The sequence below is a fragment of the Marmota marmota genome, unplaced genomic scaffold, assembly GCF_001458135.2.
Source record: "Marmota marmota marmota unplaced genomic scaffold, marMar, whole genome shotgun sequence".
In the NCBI taxonomy this organism is placed as follows: Eukaryota; Metazoa; Chordata; class Mammalia; order Rodentia; family Sciuridae; genus Marmota; species Marmota marmota.
In genome coordinates, this window is record NW_026000243.1 from 2,371,305 (window position 1) to 2,391,133 (window position 19,829).

Below are 19,829 nucleotides of genomic sequence, written 5' to 3' on the forward strand. Positions count from 1 at the left end.
TGATTGGGATGGGTTGGAACAAATTCTCATGCTTCCCTTCCCCCAAGACTTAGTAAGGCTATTGTCTCTTTCCCCAAACACTTCCCACCAGAGGCTCTGCTCTAACTCTGGACACCATTCCCCCAGCCCACATACTCCTCCCCTACAAGTGGAAGAAAGATGCCTCACTGCCCTAGGGCTGCTGAGCAGAGGGTCTTCACATATCAGTGCCAAGCAAATTGGGATCGCTGCTTGCCTTCTCTCCTCCCACCCTATGGCAGGGGACCCAAAAACTGGTTGTCTCCTCAGGTGGAGCCTTATACCAACCGGTTACCATGGTAACCTCCCAGGGTCAGGTGGTCACTCAAGCAATCCCCCAGGGAGCCATCCAGATCCAGAACACACAGGTGAGTGTGTGTAAATGTGTGTATATGTGCATGGGTGAGAGGAGGGCACTTCTGAATGCATACTAGCTGTGAGGCACTTTACACAAATAAATTCATTTAATCCTCACTATTCCTCAAAAGGTATCATTATCCCTACTTTACAGATAAGAAGCTGGGTCTGGTAAATGTTTTTATCAGCTCCTGGGATTTTGCTGCCTCCCTAGTTTACATCAAAGGATCCTGCACTTCCTATTCCTAGTCTCCAGATCAAGCCTCTCTGTAGCTTAGTGGTGTAGAGTGTAGATCTATAGAAAGATCTGAAGTCAGAGGCACAAGATCTGACATTAACTCTGTGATCTTGGATAGGTCTCCTAACCTCTCTGAGCCTCAGAGTTCTTATCAATAAAGGGGGGATTAATAACCAACTGTACACAGCCCAACCACCTACAGGGTTGTTGGAGGATTAACCATGGCGATAGATAGGAAAGTGCTTTGCTAACTCTAAATTATCACAGAAATGCTAATAACTATTAAATGCAAATAAATAGCAAATTGATATCTTCCATACTCTCTGCATGGTCTTGTTTCTTCTATCTTCTCTCACATCCCTCTCTCCTTCCTCCCTTCCAGCTTTTCTTTCTCCTTCTCTTCTCCCCTCACCCCAAGCCTCATCTTCTTTCTCTGAGGGGCTGATGTGGGAGGAGAGGGAAAGGTGACCTTCCCAGGGTCCTAGGAATGAGTTGGGAAAGGGGGTTGGCTGGGAGAGCCCGCCATCTCTAAGGCAACAGGTCCCCAGCTGACTTTTTCTCCACATGCCCTGAAGGTTAATCTTGACCTCACCTCCCTCCTGGACAATGAGGATAAGAAGTCCAAGAACAAACGAGGAGTCTTGCCCAAACATGCCACCAATATAATGCGTTCTTGGCTCTTCCAACATCTCATGGTAAGTGTGTGTGAATGTGTATGGCGGGGGTGGGGGGCCACATTGAGGATGCCAGACTGATGTCATCTCCAGACCTGCAGGGCATGGCCTCAGAGAGGGTGATAGGAATATCAGCTGGAGGCCAGCCCAGGAGAGGCTCCCTCTCCTCCCCCTCCTTTTGGGGGCAGGTGGGGGGGGCTAAAGCTGGGAGGCTTTAGCTGCTGTTACTGCCTCAAAAATATATGACAATAAAGGAGCTAATAGGAATGAACACTTTGGAAAGAGTTCAGTACTGGGCATGTGTACAACATTGTTTTGTGGGCAGAGTAAAGTTCAAGAGGAGGTATTGTGATTACTGGAAGAACAAGTTAATTCTCTCTCAGGGTCCAAAGTTCACTCTGCTGGGGGGAAGCAATGTATGTATCCATTTCCCTCTGGGTTAGAGCCACTGGACAAGGTACAGCTTAGGGGAGCTTGGTTAGAACACCAGCTCTGGAGGACAGATGAGGCTGGAATCCTGGCTTTTTCACATAACCAGTTCAGCTCTGTGACACAGAGCCACTGCTGTCATAGGCCTCAGTTCCCACCTTCTTAAATGGCACAATTCCTTGGGTTTAAATGCAGTGTTTATAAAATGCCTACTATGTGCACATAACATGATGGTAGTTACGTGTTTGCATGTGGTGTTAGCTATAAAAGACAAGCCTTTGGTTGAATGTTAGGAATGGCTTCAAAGTTATAATCCCCTACAGCACTAATTTCAAGGGCTATGGCAATTAAGACCAAGGACTGTGTGGGTCTGACGTGTGTGTGTCGTGGGGTAGGAAGCAGATTCTGTGACCACAGGCAGGCGTCCAGTAGTCTGGTGTGGCATATCAGGACACATGAATATACAAGACAAATGCAGAGGGGCTATGGATACATGGACCAAGAACTGTGGGGAAGAACCAGGAATGAAGAGAGATCTTCCTTTAGAGAGAAGGAGAGAAATCAAATGGACCATGGAGATTAATAATCAGTCAATCCACATCCCTTTATCTGAAATGGGAGAGCCTCCAGAAGCCACAGAAACCAAGCCTCAGCAATGGCTCTCAGATGTTGGGAGCAGAAGACTGAATATGGTCTTAAGGATTCTGTCTTAGAGATGCTGGTCTTTAGTGTGCGCAGAGAATGGGAAGAATCACTGTTTGTGGGATCAGAGTTTGGCATCTCCCCAAAGCTATCCACCCAACTCTCAGGACTTGGTGCATCTCCAGTGTGTTGCTGAACAAGCTCATTTTTAAATCTCTATGTAGTTTGGAAATCTGGAGTTTTGAATTAGAACACTAATTTGGACAGAAGAGGCTAGAAGACTAAGGGTTAAGGCAAGGAGAGGAAGCTGGAGAAACATCCTAGAGCCTAAGCAATGAAGCAAGGGAACCAGGGACAGGTCCAGTCTGGATCTCGAGGGGTGATGCTCTGGTTTCCTGTCTGTTCTGGTTTCCCAAATTTTCAGAAAACCAACGATCCCTTTGGCCAGTTGATGGCCCCAGAAGCCCAGGGTCTTGTTAGAGCTTGCATCCCATACATGAGAAAGAGGGCCTCCCTAGGGAAAGATCTGTCATCTCTGCATGGACCTGTCTGTCACAACCAAAATCAGGGCAGCACAGGCTACCCTATCCCTCAATGGGATCAGAACCAGGCTCCATGCATTGTGGTATGATGACAGATAATGATAGGATGGAAAGCTCATGGGCTTTCAAGGCAACCAAACCTGGGTTCAAATCTAGATTTTACCTTTTATTCTCTAATCTGGCCACTCTCAACTCTTGTAAAGATCACAATGAGGGCTGAGGTTGTGGCTCAGCGGTAGAGCACTCACCTTGCACGTGCAAGGCCCTGGGTTCGATCCTTAGCACCACATAAAAATAAATAAATAAAACAAAGATATTGTGTCCAACTACAAATTAAAAAAAAAATCACAATGAGGTCATGAAATAGTTACAAAGACCCTGGAACACTGAGGTGCTTAATAAATGCTCATTCCCTTTCCTCCTTCACCCCTGGTCCCCATGCATTTTTTAATTTGCATAAAGACCTTTTAATTAATTAATTTTTGTTATAAAGGGATCCCTATGTTTAGAAGTATCCAAACACTTCAGGCAAACTTGAGCCCATGAGATCCAATTCAGTTTCAACTCAGAAGTAAATGTTGCAATACAGAAAATATTCTACTCACTTAGGTTTGGGTCAAAATGTAATGCTTCCATTCTAGCCCAAGATCTGTAGGCATGCTATTTTAACAGAAGAACAAAGATGTATGTGTTTAGAGAACCAATCACAATCAAATCTTCACCCAGCAAGTTCTGTATAAACATTAAGTTGGCTATAAAGCATTCATCCAGCTGTTTCTTTTCAAATTTGCTCAGGCCACACACACAAGAAAAGACATAAACTAAAAATAACACAATAACCAGAGGCTGACATCTGAAACCCTCTTCCATTAAAACATCCAGGTCAATGCAACAAGTACTTACATTAAGAGCTGAAATGTTGGGAAATGGTTTAGTTGGTAGGGTTGGATATTAGCATACATCTCCCAACTGCCCAATGATGCTACATAGAATTCATATCTATGAAATATCTGCTTTCATCCTTCAGAGAATTCCTGACAGGAGTGCCCTCATACCATACGATTTGGCATAAACCCAGGAATCAGGAACTACCCTTTGCATTTTTTTAAATGGTTGTAAACACACACCTGCAAACCACCTCAGCTACCTTCCACTCCCCATCTTCAGCTCAACTTTTTAGCCTGAGACTGGCGGGTCACCCAGCTCAGTCCCTTCCGGCTGTGCCCACCTCTCACCTGGGTTCATGTCCTACCCTTTCCCTGTGAGCATCCTCTATAGCTCAGGGTCTGTTCTTTATGCTCTATGGTCACTTCCAACTGGATTTGGGAAGAGAGAGGAAGAGAAGAGGCAGGAGAATTAGCTGAGCACCAAACAGAAGAGAAGAAAGGACTCATGTTGACTTTATAAAGACACTTAGGACAATAGAGAAGTCTTGCCAAAAGAATATGTATGAGCCTTCTGCCTGCCTTCACCCACCCACTCTGCTATTCTCTGTAGCCTGGAAGTGCTTGCAGCTGCAGATGCTAGTAAGAAAGCACTTAGTATTGACAAAGTCCTCCTACAGCTAATGCCTTCAAGACAGTGGCCTCAGGAGATGAGAAGGGATGGGCTGCCAGGCCTCTAAAGTCAGAACCCAGAACTTCTGAACTTAAAACGAAAAATTCTGGTCACTCTAGAGTAATAAGTATACACAGCTGGCCTCTACAGATCACAACTGCCCCTGCAGACCACAGCTGTCCCCTGCAGATCATGGCTGTCCTCTGCAGACCACAGCTGGGCCACACAACCTGGGGCATCATCAAAGCAGCCTGGTCATCTGTGTACATGTGCACACACATACACTCCCTGCCAGACCCCAGTTTCAGGACAGAAGCTGAAAGGCTCCTGGTAACCAGGCTCAGGGGAGGGGAGATAGGATTTAAAGCCAAGCACATTGGGGTATGAATTGAATTTCTTGCAGTAGCTACATCATCACTCTGATTTTATTTCTTTGAAAAGAATAAGATATTTATTTCCCCTGGTTGTGAACATTAAATAAGAGAACATCCTTAAAGAGCCAGGTCTACCATATAGTCAATTTAAGAAATTGTTCACTTTGAACTTTCCAGAACAGCCAACCAAGAGCAAGTTTTTAAGGGTAAAGCCCAACATTTGTGAAAATTAATTAGAGGTGGATGGCTAATGTGTCATTTTGATCTGTAACACCTGCTGAGTTTCCCATCATCTAATCCTAAGAGTATACTGACGAGTGCAGTGGCTTTCCCATGCTATGTGTGTGCATCAAATCTTTATTCTTTATGGCTCTGACTCTGTGCTAAATTTCTCAAGAATAGGGACCATGCATTACCCTTGTCTGTGGGCCCCATGGCATTGGTTCCTGATGTATGTACCTTCATAGGACTTTGCTTGACATTGCTGCCAAAAAGGAGTTCCATGGTGAAATGTTTGAGCAAATCTGGGTTCTACAAGGGTTAGCCTATTTCTTTTTTCTCAGTGTACTAGGTGGCATTGGGAGTTCACAAGAGGGTTAAGGCTTGAGGCTTCTTCCAAATGTATTTGATGGCTCCAAATCATTCTTGTTATCATTGTTGCTCTGAGAAACAACCCTGAGACAGAACAACTCTTGGGAGAGAGAGCCTCAGGGTAACAGCACAGTGGGCATGCAGTACCTACCTATTCAGTTTGGGGAAAGAAGAGTGGAGAAGGTATAAAATAAAAACATACCTCAGTGTTCCACAGATGTTCTGTATCCAGTGCAGCTGGGACAACTAGTTTGTTGGTTAGATAATTGGAAAAGATGGTTTAAAAAAAAGGGGGCAGGGGGGAGCAACCATTCAAAAGATTTGCTTTATGTTAATTTAAAAGATGTGTATAAATTTATTTGCTAATCTTTGATGTAGGACCAAGGTCCTTTTCTAATTAATGTTTATCATTTTTCTTGCATAAACCTTTTCCATAATAAAATTTCTTTAAATTCCATGTTTATTTAAAGAGAAATAAGAACATTGACATTTGGGAGCTAATCTGGCTACAAGATCTTTCTGGATTTTTATTGTACATTCCAATGCCCTATATCTATCTCACCTGATCCTAACTATTCAGCTTTTCCTTTCCTTTCCTTCTTTTTTTTAACCTAGGTCCTCGAGCATGCCTGACAAGTGCTCTCTACCACCGAGCCTACTATTACTATTATTACCCGCTCCATATTTAGCATTTTTAAGCAAATTTGAGTTTCAAGATTTTCCAAAGCATTTTTAGTTATCTTAGCAACAGAACTCTTTCTTTTTGCACTCATATTTCATTGGTTTACAGGGCAGGTCATTAAATTATATTGTTATAACATCTTTAACTGTCATACACCAATCTGGATACTAACACTGAGGAGTTTCTGATAAGCAGATAATTTGGCTGATGGATATTCTACAAAGCAGCCCTTTCATCTCAAGTATCAGGATCTGATGACTGGCGATTGTTATGGTTTACAGAAGAAATGGAGAGCATTATGTCATTTACTACCTTGGCCAAATAGATACTAATTTTGAGCACTCTATAGTAAATATTGGTTTTTCTGCCATCTTCTTTTCTGCAGGCAGAAGTTAGGGGTTTTTTTGTTTTGTTCTGTTTTTTGTTGTTGTTGTGTTTGTTGGTTGGTTGGTGGGTTCCTTTTGTCCTGTGTCCGAGGCTTCATGTCATTTCCGCTGTTCTGTGGCATTAGCAGCTACAGACATGAGTTCAGAGATAGACAGCTCCTGAGATGGAGGTTACCTCTGGAGCCTTTTTTGTGTCAGGCTGCAGTGAGATTGGGATAGTTTCATCCATTTGCTGCTGACTGCTGAGTCCCTAAAGAATCCAGTGACATTTTCTTGCTCTTGCATTTTGGCTGAAAGAAGCTAAACTCCTGCTGGAAGCAATCATTTCATAGCACACCCAGGTCAGGTGGAAGTCCTGGCGGAGGGTCCTCCCTCCCTGTGGAGGAGGGAGAGGTGCTGAATGGAGGAAGAGGTGCTATGCCTCCTCCCCAGCTTTGGCTCCCACCTGCTCCACTCCAGATCCCAGCATCATCCTGCTTGCCAGGTGATTCTGCTCATCTTCATCCCCAGACATGGCAGTTCTCTGCATGCTGCTGCCATAGTACACGAGCAGTTCAGGAAGTCCTGGAGAAGAAACCAAGCTCCAGCACAGCAGTCACTCCTGCACCAACCACGGCAGCGTGCCAGTCTGATCAGCGCTGTACTACATTGTCCCTTTCAACCCACACAAGTACCCTAGGAGGTGGGTACAACTGTCCTCATTTTACCAGTGACAAAACTGGGACCCAAAGAAGGCAACACGTTTCACAATGTCACACAGATAATAAGATCGCATAGGATTTGAACCCAGAACCTGTGACCTGGGGCTCTAACCTCCTACCCACTTGGCTTTACTGTCTCCACATAGAACCCAAGAAACCACAGACATTCAGAGCTTTCATGCTAGGTAAATCAGGGGGGAACCCTGACTTCTGTCTGAAGCACAGAGCCCTATCTTGGAAAAGGTCTCGGATCTTTGTATGGCCGGGCCAGTTTTCAGAAATCACAGTGAAACTGTTTCTAACACACCCCATCATCACATTCCTCAGCCAGGGCCCAGCTGTGCTCCACTCACTGCCATTGTCCCCCCTCCTCCTGCCCCACATCCATGTCTACCCAGCCAGCAGAACTGAGGGCCTTGCTCCAGGCCCTCGTATGAACTCAACTGTGGGCAGAATGCTGAGTACATAAAAGGCACCGGGTGGCCTTCTCTTATGACTTTTTGAGTTGAAACATAATTCACATGCCATAAAATTCACCCTTTTAAACTGTACAATTCAGTGAGTTTTAGTATATTTACAGCATTGTGCAATCATCACCACTATCTAATTCTAGAATATTTTCATCACTCCAAGAAGAAATCCCGTACCCATTAGCCATCACCCCTCAGCCCCTGGCAACCTGGGATCTGCTCCCCATCTCTAGGCATCTGCCTATTCTAGACCTTCCAAATGAGTGGAATCATATAATGTAATCTTTTGTGTCTGGCTTCTTTCACTTAGCATGTTTCCAAGGTTCATCTAACCCCCACTCCCCACGCTGGGGCTAGACCTCGGCAATCTATGTTGTAGCATTTCATTCTGTTTTGTAGCTCAGTAATATTCCACTGTGTGGATATGCCACATTTTGTTTATTTCTTCACCAGTTGATGGACATTTGGGTAGTTTCCACCTTTTGGCTTATAGGTAATGCTGCTATGAATATTCATGTACTCCATGTGATTTCTGAGTTCCACCTTATCCTACAGATTCTTCACCAGATTCCCAGCTATCTTCCCCACAACCCTAGCACCTCACATGCTGGACTCACCCTGACCAGGGGAAACAGAGTGGCTGCATTCCCAGGTACAGCTTGTGCCCTGAACAGGGCTTCCGGCCAAGGAGGGCACGTGGAGGTGAAATCCATCCAGTTGCTGCTGCTGCAAACATTCTTTGCATGCCTCACCACTTCCCTGTGCAGGACACCGGGTTAAGTCTTGAAGGAATTATATAGCTAGGTCCCCATGACAGGATCTACCAGCCCACCTGGCTTAGAAATAGTATGTTTCCTACAAACAGTAAGAATGTGGTATATAGAAAGGACACAGTACCTGGTGGCAGGACCACCAGGTGAGTTTCACCACCCACTCTAGGCCTCTGGAGAAATGGAATGAGTTACTTATCCTTACTAAGCCTTGGTTTCCTGTGCTGTCAAATGGGATCACAATACCCAATTGATAGAGTTGCTGTGAGGATGAAATGAGATGATGGATGTGAAGGTACCTTGACCTGAAACAGGCATAGCCACTGATACAGATGCCTCTAATCTCACCCCAGGAGTCTTTTTTTTTTTTGGTACCAGGGATGCAACCCACTGAGACACATCCCCAGCCCTTTTTATTTTTATTTTTATTTTTTTTTGAGACCGAGTCACACTAAGTTTCTTAGGGCCTCATTAAGTTGCTGAGGCTGGCTTTGAACTTGTGATTCTCCTGCCTCAGCCTCCCAAGTTGTGGGATACAGGTGTGCACCACAGTGCCCTGCCCAGGAGTCTTCATAATATGCCCAATCCTGGAAAATGCTGAGCAAAATCTTGAAACTATTAGGAAATCTGTAGAGAGTAGTAAAAACCCCTTAGAAAAAGCAAGAAAATGGCGTAGGAAGATTAATCACATTCTTGTTCCAGAGTATCTTGTCTGCTACTTTTCCCTTTAACTTGTTCACACTGAATGAAATTCCATTGATCAGATGCCCATTTTAAGTTAATCCCTGTAAAAAGCAGATGCCTGTGTAGAGGCCGTTCATTCACAGTTTAGAATGAATTAGTTCAAATCTTGCTTTTCTACTCCCACTCAGCTAAGATCAGTTTCATGTGAAGAACAGCAGTGCTTGTAGGAGAACACTTTTTAACAGCATTTTGAGGAGGAAAGCCTGAATGGGGTGCCAGTGGAGAATCTTCTAGCAATTGTTCTAAACTTCTCTAGGCCCCTGCCTCTTTTGAGACTCTGAGGAAAGCCTTATTTGCATCATCATGGACACAGTTTCAGGGGTTTTGACCTTGAAATCCTGGAGGCCTGTGGAGCCTGTGGCTCGTGAGAAGAGGCACTGGTAAGTCAACAGGGTACAAAAAGGAGACACAGACAGTCCGCACCCACCAATCTCAGAGCTGCCCAGGTCTAGCACTGTCTTCCTGAAAGCAGAGGGAGGTCTCTTGTTTGTCCCTCTGAACCTTGCAGTTCCTCCCTCACTTGAACACAGACCTTTAACCAAACTGGCCTTGGGACTAGCCAGGAAAACTGTTATTAAAATAATTTATTTCTGGGGCTGGGGTCATGGCTCTGTGGTAGAGCACTTGCCTTCGTGTGTGAGGCACTGGGTTTGATTCTCAGCACCAAATATAAATAAATAAAGTCCTTTGACAAGTTAAAAAATATTTTGAAAAAAATTAGTTTTATAGGAAAATGTGATCTGAGTTCTAAATAACATATCTGTTTACTAACACCTAAGTTTCAGGTATGAGACATGATTTAGCACTCAGGGGGCTGGTAATTTAATTAGGGGAATAATTATACACATAAACAGGGGATTGTAGCTCAGTTGAAGAGCTCTTGCTTAGCATGCATGAGGCCCTGCAAAAATAAATAAATAAATAAAAGTATGCTTAGCATCCTAGTCCTTCTCAGGAGCTTGAAGCAATGATTGCTTGAGCCCAGGAGTTCAAGGCCAACCTGAACAACACTGTGAGACCTTGTCTCAAAAAAAAAAAAAAAAAGTGTATACATATAAGTCAAGAAAGGTCAACTATGGTGGAATCAAGTGCTATTTTACAAATGCCAAAAACACTCATGGAGGTTGAGAATGGAGGAGTCAGGATAGGCCAGAGACATTTGGCCACCTGTGCTTGTCAAACATGTCCCTAATAGTGTAACCAGAACCAAGTATTGGGTTGCAAAAGGTCCTTTGATGGTCCTGTCTAGAGAAAAAGGGCCAACATGGTGAAATATCTGTTCAGGTGACCAACAAGAAGCATGTCATCTGAGGAATGGTTGAGGGGATGGGGCATGGTTGGCCTGTGGAAAATAAAAGTAAAAGAAGCCTGTTCACCTGAGGCAGTATGGCACAGGATAACAAGGGCTACTGAGGCACTCACACTGAAATGAATCTTGACTCCACTTTTTTGTGGGGCAGGGTACAGGGATTGAACTCAGGGACACTTGACCACTGAGCCACATCCCTCAGCCCTATTTTGTATTTTATTTTGAGACAAGGTCTCACTAAGTTGCTTTGCACCTCGCTGTAAACTAAGTTGCTTTGCACCTCGCTGTTGCTGAGGCTGGCTTTGAACTCAAAATCCTCCTGTCTCAGCCTCCCGAGCTGCTGGGATTACAGGCGTGCATCACCATGCCCAGACTTGACTCCATTTTTTACTTGCTCTCTGACCTTGATCAGGTCTGTGAACTCTAGAGCTGATTTCCCCCTCATAAAGTGGAGAGAGCATTACTTATCTAAGGTGAAGGTGACCAATTATATATTATAAAGCACAGGGCCTGACAGGTGGACGTCAGCAGAGGTAGAGTAGCCTTGATTAAAGATATGGGGGTCATGAGTCCCAGTTCTGATCTGCCTTTTGCTACTTGTATTAGCCCCTCTGAGTTCAGCTTTTCTCCTGTGTGAAGTGAAATAACAATGCCTATTACCTAAATGCCTAAAGAATTCAATGAGGATACACATCAAGTACTTCAGCAGAGTATTCTTCCCACTGTAAGTGTTCAAAGTTAGCCAAAAGCTGTTGGCATCCATTAGGGGTGGCAACCGTTATTCTTAGGTCAGAGGCGGTCTTGTAAACTTCGTGCAGGATTCTCTGGATGGATGAGTAGGGAGTCAGACTCGAGCTCAATAGAAAGATCTTCCCAAACATCCGAGCAAAGGGCTGTGCACTGAATGATGGTAATACTCAGAGCCAAGTGCCTGCCTTCTTCAAGATGGCACACATAGAACATGACAGTGAACTCGTGAGGCTGCTTACAACTGAAGACCAGCCAGGAGACTCTCACCATCCCACACCCCACCAAGACATGCTCAGGCTGAGGCCATCACTGTCTCTGTACATCTGTATCTTATTTGGGGTATGCTGGTATAAAGGGCTCCTAAACTATGCAAGAGGTTGGCTTCAGGGACCTTTAGGGCTATTTTGATATTTCATTAGCAGGGTTTGGTGGAGGATCTTGCATCTAGGCTGATCCTTAAGGATGGCTAGATATTTATTTATTTATGTGTGTGTGCGTGCACTCACGCATGTGCTCATGCACTTGCACACCGTGGATTGAAACCAAAAGCACTCTTCCACTGAGCTACACCCTCCACCATTTTTATTTTTATTTTGAGACAGAGTCTTGCTGTTGCCCAGGCTAGCCTCAAAATGGGCTTCCTCCTAGGTGTTCTGATCATAAAATCTTCTTATTCTCACCCTTGGAACTTGGCAACCTGCATGGCCCCTTGTCATGGCCAGGACAGAGTTCCCACCAGAGGCTGCTCAGGCATCTGTACCACTGCACTGGGAGCCTGGAGTCAGGCCAGCAGGGTTCTTGGCTGCAACCATCTCTTGGTGCCAGAGATTCATTAGGCCTCTAATTCCTGCCTGTGACATGAGACTGTTTTCTCCCACCTGCCCTTCATTGAAGGGATGTAGAGAGAGAAGCTGCCTTCTGACTCCCCAGGGAGGATGGCAGAGTGCCGGAGGCATAGCCACAGTCCCAGGATGTGTGCCACGTTGGCAGTGAGTCTGCAGGGAAGAAGGAAGCTTGGTGCATCTCCATCTAAGACTGGGCCTTGCTGACAGCAGGTTGGATGGGCAAGCTGAGAAGGGAGGGAGTGTGAGAGGCCCCCAGGCAGCACTGAGTCCTGGGACACCCCATGGGAGTCTGCAGCTCTCAGAGATTTCACCTGAAAATGCTGTGGGAGATTTACATCCTCACAGCATCCCCCAAGAAGTCTGAGACCCAGGTTGGGAAAAAATGCACTATCACATGTGCAGAGGGCCTGGAGCAGCCCTGGAGCATGCAGGAAATAAAGCCCAAGAGCACAGTGATATGAACATAGAGGGGGCTGCTGGGAGGCCCTGCCATCTGCCAGGAGACAACCTGAGGCTTGTTCAGACGTAGAGCCATGTGCATCCAGCCAAATATTTATTTATCTATTTATTTTTTAACAAACACTCATAAGGTATGCCAGGCACTGTTCTAAGTACTTTTCAAATACTATTAACTCTCGTAATCCCTGTAACAACCTTGAGGCAGCTGGAATGATTTCCCTTTGCAGGAGAGGAAACTTTCCCATGATCTTGAGCTGCCAAGAGGCAGGACCAGGATTCAAACCCAGGCCATCTGGGTGTGGAGTCCCTGTTCCTTCCCACCTACTTCTCACAGTGCTCTCTTCATAACCCTCCAGAGAGGCAGCCAGTGGGCCTGGATGGACTCTTAGTACCCCGTCCTCCCCCACCACAGATGTGCAACCTGCCTCTAGGTGGAATTCCAGGGGCGTCTGAATCACTGATGTCCCCATCCACCCACCTTCACAACTGCAGGCACACTCAGAGGAAAGGTGAGAAGTAGCAACTAGCCCCAAGCCACCACGATTGTTCCAAGTCAACAAATAAGCATTGGACACTTACCATGGGCCAGGCATTCTCAGAACTGATGGTGGGGGTGGGCATTCAAAAAGAAAGACATGGTCCCTTTTCTCAAAAAAGACAAAGAAGACTTGCATCATATTATTTGTTGTGACCGATAACTCAATAGGTTACGGTTACAGTGTGAGGAATCCTACATAGGAGGGCTTAGAGCTCTAAAAGTGGCATCCAGATACTTAACTTAAGCAGGGGTGAAGGCGGGGGAGTTAAGAAGGACCAGTCTTGCTGCAGTGTGAAAAATGGATTGAAATGGAAACCAGAGGAAGAGAGAATTGTTTTGAGATGGCAGGAGGATGAAGAATGGAGGGCATTAGATTTTCACGATGGAAAAGTATACAGCAATGAAGATGAACATCTACAGTTCATGGGTCAATGATTCCATTAATATAAACCCTAGGAAAAACTAACCTATCATGTGGAAGGATGTAACATAGATAGTACAACTATACAGTAAGAAAGTAATTGCCATAAAAGTCATGGTACCTTTGGGGTGAATATTTTTGGGGAGTTAATTTAGAAGTAGAAGGGGGGCTCCTGGGATGCTGGTAGAATCTTATCTTTTGACCTGAGGGGTTGTTACATGGGTATTTGCTTTGCAAATACATGAAACTATACATTGAAGTCTTTGTACTTTTCTAACTGTACACAATCTCAAGGGAGATGGGGTAAAATAAAAATATGAGAGAAAATGAAAGAATGGAAGGTTTAAACACAGGTAACTATAGTAGAAGGAGAAATTCTATGGGTGAATAATTATGTTTTTCTTTCTTCTAAAAGGTTTGCTTTTTCCATTTTAGCATCTTAGAACTCAGAGTGCATCCCAAATCATTGGCATCCTGGATGTGATGACTTGTGGCCATCTCAGAGCCTCTCCCCCAGCTGGCTGCCCTTCTCTAGATGGTCTCAAGCCCCTCATTAGCAGAGCCATGCTCACAGAGTGATGGCACACAGCAGCCTGTCGCCCCCACACTTGTCAGGAGTAAGAGGAGTGATGGGACCCAGAGCAGAGCTGGCGGTGGCAGGCCATGGGAGCAGGAGTTTCCCTGTTCTGAGTCAGATTCCAAGCCCTGCTCCAGCAGTAACACAGGGGCTACTGATACCTACAGGCTACTGCTTCCTATGTACCATGCCCCTTGGTGACCTGGCCAGCCTTGTGGTGGTACTTGCATGGACTAGGATGTGGAAGGACAACCTCAGGGTGGGTGTTGATGAAAAAGGTAGCCAGAGACCTAGGAACCAGCACAAGCTAAGCTCACTTCTGACCAGACTCAGGAAAAACTCACTCTTCAAACTGAAAACTGTTCTCAGCGTCATTTGAGCCCAGATGAGACTCAGGTTGTAGAGCTATAGAGGGAGGTGTCACAGAAATCTGGGAAGGAATTTAGGTTAGATTTCAGAGGAACTTCCTAGTGGCGACCATGGTGCATTGAAACACCTACTTGATATAAATACCACATTTCTCTGCTCTGGAGACCTTAAATATTCAACTAGATGGTGTCAGGGAGGCTTCGGAACATTGCACAGAGTGAATCAATAGAATGTATGCGCACTGAGTCATCTCATTAAGTCATCCCTCAAGTCCAGAGGTGCACATTATTTTGCTATTTCCAAGTTAAGCTGAGAAAGCTAAGTTTGGAAGACAGAAAGCAACAATAGCCAGAAGGTGGGGGCAGGTCTGGAACCCGTCTCCAAAGACTCTTTACTGCCAAGTGGCACTGCCCAGCCATGGGAGTCTTCAGGTTGGCCCTAGAAGGATCTGGAGTTTTCTAGTATGTTCTGTACCTCTTTTCCAAGAACAAATCACTTGCTTACAGAGAACTGCTACCTGGGTCCTTCCCATCCATCTCCAAAGGAGTTCCTCCAACTAATGAACAGAGAGCAGCTACCATGGCTTAATGGCTTACCATGATCTCATTTCATTCCTCTTCCCATTCTTGGCCCCAGACTTTTCCAATTGTGCTAAAAGTAGCACTGACCCAATCACAGTCTGTCCCAGGGCCAGGACTATTTTGACTCTGTCCTCAGGAATCATGTGGTCTGAGGCGTGTATGAGCTGGACTGCTCCCATCAGCACTCAGAAGTGGAGCCAGGAATGTTCTGGCCGACACACCTGTTCCCAAAGCTGGGCTAAATGCTGCTACTCACCCACAGCCTCCACCACGTGCCTCCTGAAATGCTGGATCCAGGAGGGAGAGGGAGAGGAGACGGTTCTAGGGGATAGTAAGAGGCTTATACCCTTATCCATAAGAACAACTAGCCAGTCTTTGGTAGCACTGCCTCTTATAGCTCTCTGTGAGACAGGTGAATGTTAACTTGTGTGTGACATCCACTCAATGGGGAAAGCACCAGAAGCCTCCTTAGAGACAGCAAACATCATCCATCCTTCCAGGGAAGGCTTGGGGACTTCCCCCTTTGGGGTCCTTTATCAATGGAAGGGATTATCAACTGACTGGTTTAAGTCCCAGTACAAGCCTCCTGCCTGGAATACTGCCCCCCTCCTCTACTTGAATGGTTTGGCCACTCTTCAAAGTCCAATTCAGGTCTCACCTCTCTGGACCAGTCCAACCTACCTTTTTTTGTTTTTTTGTAACCTCCCAAGGAGTATTTAGCATGAACTGTCCTTTAATAGAGATGTCCCCCCACCCCTTTTCCCTTCCCATCTAAGTTGTGAGCTCTGAATGTCAAATATCTTTCCCTTCTGGCGCCTAAGGTGTAGCAGATATCCAACCTGTCTGAGTTGATGACCCAGCTTGGTCATCAAGGCCAGGCGAGCTTTGCTCAGGAAACAAGTATACATCTCCTTCTTATGTTCACTGGCTCATGTGTTAATACCCCATTGCTGAACATGACCTCTCTGCCCATCACTGATCTGGACACTGGAGAGACAATGTCTAATGAGACCTGGTCTTGCCTGAGAGCAGCTCATGGACTCCTGGGAGAGAATACATTACCTGTAGGGTGCTTGGTGCACTGATTCAGAGCAATGGTGACTGGCTCTGTATCAGGGAGTTGGGAAAGGCCTTCCTGAGGCTTTGACCTGTGAGAGATTTTTCTGGAAGCTCAGAAAAGCTTGCAGTGGAAAGGTGGAAACGCGTTCCAGTGAGGGTTCTGCATGTACATGGAGTGAAAGCCCAAAAGTCACTACTGTATTTTTGTCATATGGTCAGCATTTGTGTCTGCAGGATCTGTATCCATGGATTCAACGAACTATGAATTGAAAATATTTGAAAAAAACTGTGTCTATACTGAGCATGTTCATATTTTTTCCTTGTCATTATTCCCTAAACAATATGATGTTAACAACTATATATGTAGCATTGTATAAGGTTTTGTAAGTAATCCAGAGATGGTTTAAAGTAAATGGGAGAATGTGTACAAATTCTGAGCAAATATTCTATCATTTTATATTAGGGACTGGAGCATCCATGAATTTTGGTATTTGTGGGAGTCCTGGAACCAATCCCTGTAGATAATGAGAGGGGACACTTTTATTCACAGATCTGATGGCCATGGATAGGGAAGCTGCTTCATTCCTTCCCAAAGATAGGAAGGTTGGAAACGCACGGAGCTGGGGGTAGGACATGAGCACCCCTCAGTCTCTGAATGTCAAAACTCCCAGAATCCCTGCTTCCCTACCCTGTGGGGCCTGAAGTCTCTCCTCCCAGCCTCCCTCTCTCCTTCCCAATTAGCATGAAATTGGCTTCCTTAACACTGATGTGCTTTACTTCTTGTTAGCATCTTAATATTGCATGAATCACAAGTCGCAGCTGCCCTGGTGTGGCAGTCAGGGTCAGAGGTGTGAATTAAAACAACACATGATCCCAATTTGCTTCAGTCAGGGGATTCGAGGCCAACTGAAGAGGTTGCTTTCCTTTGTCACTGATAATAAGAGTACTTCCAAGCTGTTGATCTCAAACTCTTTGAGAGCTTGTTTGGAGGTTCTAGCAGGGGAGCACAGCTACTTGTATACCCTTGACCGAAGAATGGTCCTCCTCTGTGGGGGAAGGTAAATCCTCTTCAACCAAGCGTGCAGCTTCAGGAGGGATGCACATGGAGCTGTGAAGGAGGAAGGGGACACCTACCTAGCCAGCCAGATCAGCCAAATCAAACCTGGCAATCAGTGGGGTGACAGATGTCGCAGGCAGATCGCCCTCACATCCTCAGACTCTTTCCTTAGAGAGCTTTAGACACTTTCCCCACATCACCCCATAATATAGTATGAAGAGCTACCTTTTATCGAGTGCTTTACAAGTATCATTTCACTTAGCCGTTGGGTGACTTTATGCTGTATGGTTGTGTGACTTGCTGGAGATCTCACAGCTAGGCATAAGGTTGTAAGTCCCAATCTTGAGGACTTCAGAAAACCCTAGTGCCACTTTCTATTACCAGCCCAATTGAAAGGAATGATATGGTTTGCGGATGCTGGATAGCTTGGTCCTCTGCTCCAAAAGCCCCCAGGTCACTCCTAGCTTCCAGAACAAAGCTTTCACCCATTTGGATATTTATGATGCCTACTGGTGCCAGGCACAGTGCTGAGACCCAGAGACACATAGCCTTCGTCATCTGTGGCTCACCACCAAGTGGGCTCAGGACTTTTCTCCCTCCCATTATTTAATATGACCCAGTCTTTCCCTATCACTCTGGCCACCACCTGTTTATCCTTCCTCCAAGCTTCTCTAATGCAAATTTCCCAAATCACAGCAACTATTGCTGTGTTTTTGCTCTCCTTCACTCGGCAGTCATTTATATGTGCAAGATGCTGGGGACACACTAGTAAGTATACATTCCATCCTCAAGAAGTACAGTCTAAGAGAAGGAGCAAACATATAGTCAATGCATGGACTGGAGTGTTCCAAGACTATGCAAGACACCTGTGCCACTTGCCGCCTCCACAAGACAGTGACTAAGTTTTACAAAGTGACATTCTGAAGAAGACCAGGCCACAATCAGAAGAACTGAGTCAGTGATATCTACCATTTGAGTGACAGTGCAGGAGTCATTCCATTTCTGCATCTGCAAAATGGGAATACCAAGGGCTGGGGTTGTGACTCAGTGGTAGAGGACTCGCCTATCTCGTGCGAGGCCCTGGGTTCGATCCTCAGCACCACATAAACAAAAATAAATAAATTAAGGTGTTGTGTCCAGCTACAACTGAAAAAAAAAATGAACATAAAAAAAATGGGAATACCAATACCTAACCTGTCTAGCTGAGAGTTTGAATGAAAGGCTTGCCTAAAAGAAATTAAGCACATGAAAGCATTTCACAGGCTATAGAGTCCTAAGCCAATAGTATTAGCAATATGTTTATCTTCTAAGAATGCCTAGCATAAGTAGGCATGATAGATATTCAGTAAATATCAGCTAGTTTAAAATGAATCGGTTCATTCACCCAGCTTACCACCTTTTGTGGGCTTTTAAGGGCATTGTAAATCCCAGCACTGAGAATGCCTGCTTGTCTGCTGAATCAAGTGACTAGGATGTGAAGGTGCCTCGGAAGTTATCAATATTGCACTGATTCCTGCTGTCCATTGAGGGGCTGAGGCTCAGGTGGTTCTGAATGTGGAGCCTTAGGCATGGCTTAGCCTCTGGCCAAATCCTAGGCCCGCTCACTGTCTTTGGGGAAATAAACTTTCCCCTGTTTGGGCTTCCAAACAACTGGCCCAAGACTGTGTCCAAGACTTTGGCATGGTCTCTAGGGAACCTGGCCCCCAGGTGCCCTCCCCTCATTAGCCCTTCACCTCTCATTTCAGCACCCCTACCCCACGGAGGATGAGAAGAGGCAGATCGCAGCCCAGACAAACCTCACCCTCCTGCAAGTAAACAACTGGTGAGTTAGCATCACCTGCCCAAAGCCTCCGGGACCTGGGGCCACATGCTTGGCAAGGGAAAAGAGACAGAAAGCCCAGACCTGCCTCAGTCTCAGCCCGGCTGCCAGGCCAGTCCCCCTCCCATTTGAACTAAATGCAGAGAGCCAGAATCAACACCAGTACCCATGGCTCCATCTGCAGCTTCTCAGCGCCCTCTGCTGGGAAATTGTTCCAGGCTCATCCCTGGAAGCTTGTTGTTGAATAGAAAATCCAACCACACCTAAGCATCCAGCTCCGCTGACTGCTGAGACAGACATCTATAGATAGGAGGTGCAGCCCGTGGTCATCTGATCACCACCTGTGTGTGAACTGAAACTAAAACATTCTGCAACATTAGGAATGGCAAGGAGGAGGGAGAGTCTCCATTTTGACGCCACAGGGATCTTGGCTTTCGCCTTCTCTGTATCTGCCTGAGCTGGATGGGAATGGACTTTATTGTTGGGGCCCTGATATACGCCCTCAGCTCTCTGGGGAAAAGTCAGAAGTTGCTACCTATGGCTACAGCTCTGTTCTCCTTTGTTCAATCCTGGTGGATTCCCTGTCCCCCAATTTTTCAATTGGTGCATTAGAGTTGTGCATAATAATGAGATTCGTTATTAAAATACGTACATGCATACAATACATGATATAACATCATAATTTGGTTCATATCACTCCCCAGCATTCCCCCCTCCCTCCCCATCTCCCATCCCTTGGACCCTTTCTTCTACTGATCTCCCTTTGATCTTCATGAGAAAATCCTCCTCAGGCTTTCTTCCCATATTGCTTCTTGGTTGCCGAGCCCCCAGGTGATTTTAAGAATTCCTCAACATGTGGAGCTCTTCTCT

At 45.6% G+C, this 19,829-nt stretch overlaps 1 protein-coding gene across 18 annotated transcripts in view; it reads left to right on the forward strand.

Annotated features, from left to right (window-relative positions):
• The window catches only part of Pknox2 (PBX/knotted 1 homeobox 2), a 265,198-nt gene that overhangs the window by 241,350 nt on the left and 4,019 nt on the right, over window positions 1–19,829 (forward strand). For all 18 annotated transcript variants that reach the window (XM_048796085.1, XM_048796083.1, XM_048796084.1 and 15 more), the window contains 3 exons: window positions 289–386; window positions 1,189–1,308; window positions 18,886–18,962. In XM_048796085.1, the coding sequence (XP_048652042.1) occupies window positions 289–386; window positions 1,189–1,308; window positions 18,886–18,962 (295 nt within the window). The remainder of the gene's footprint in view (window positions 1–288; window positions 387–1,188; window positions 1,309–18,885; window positions 18,963–19,829) is intronic.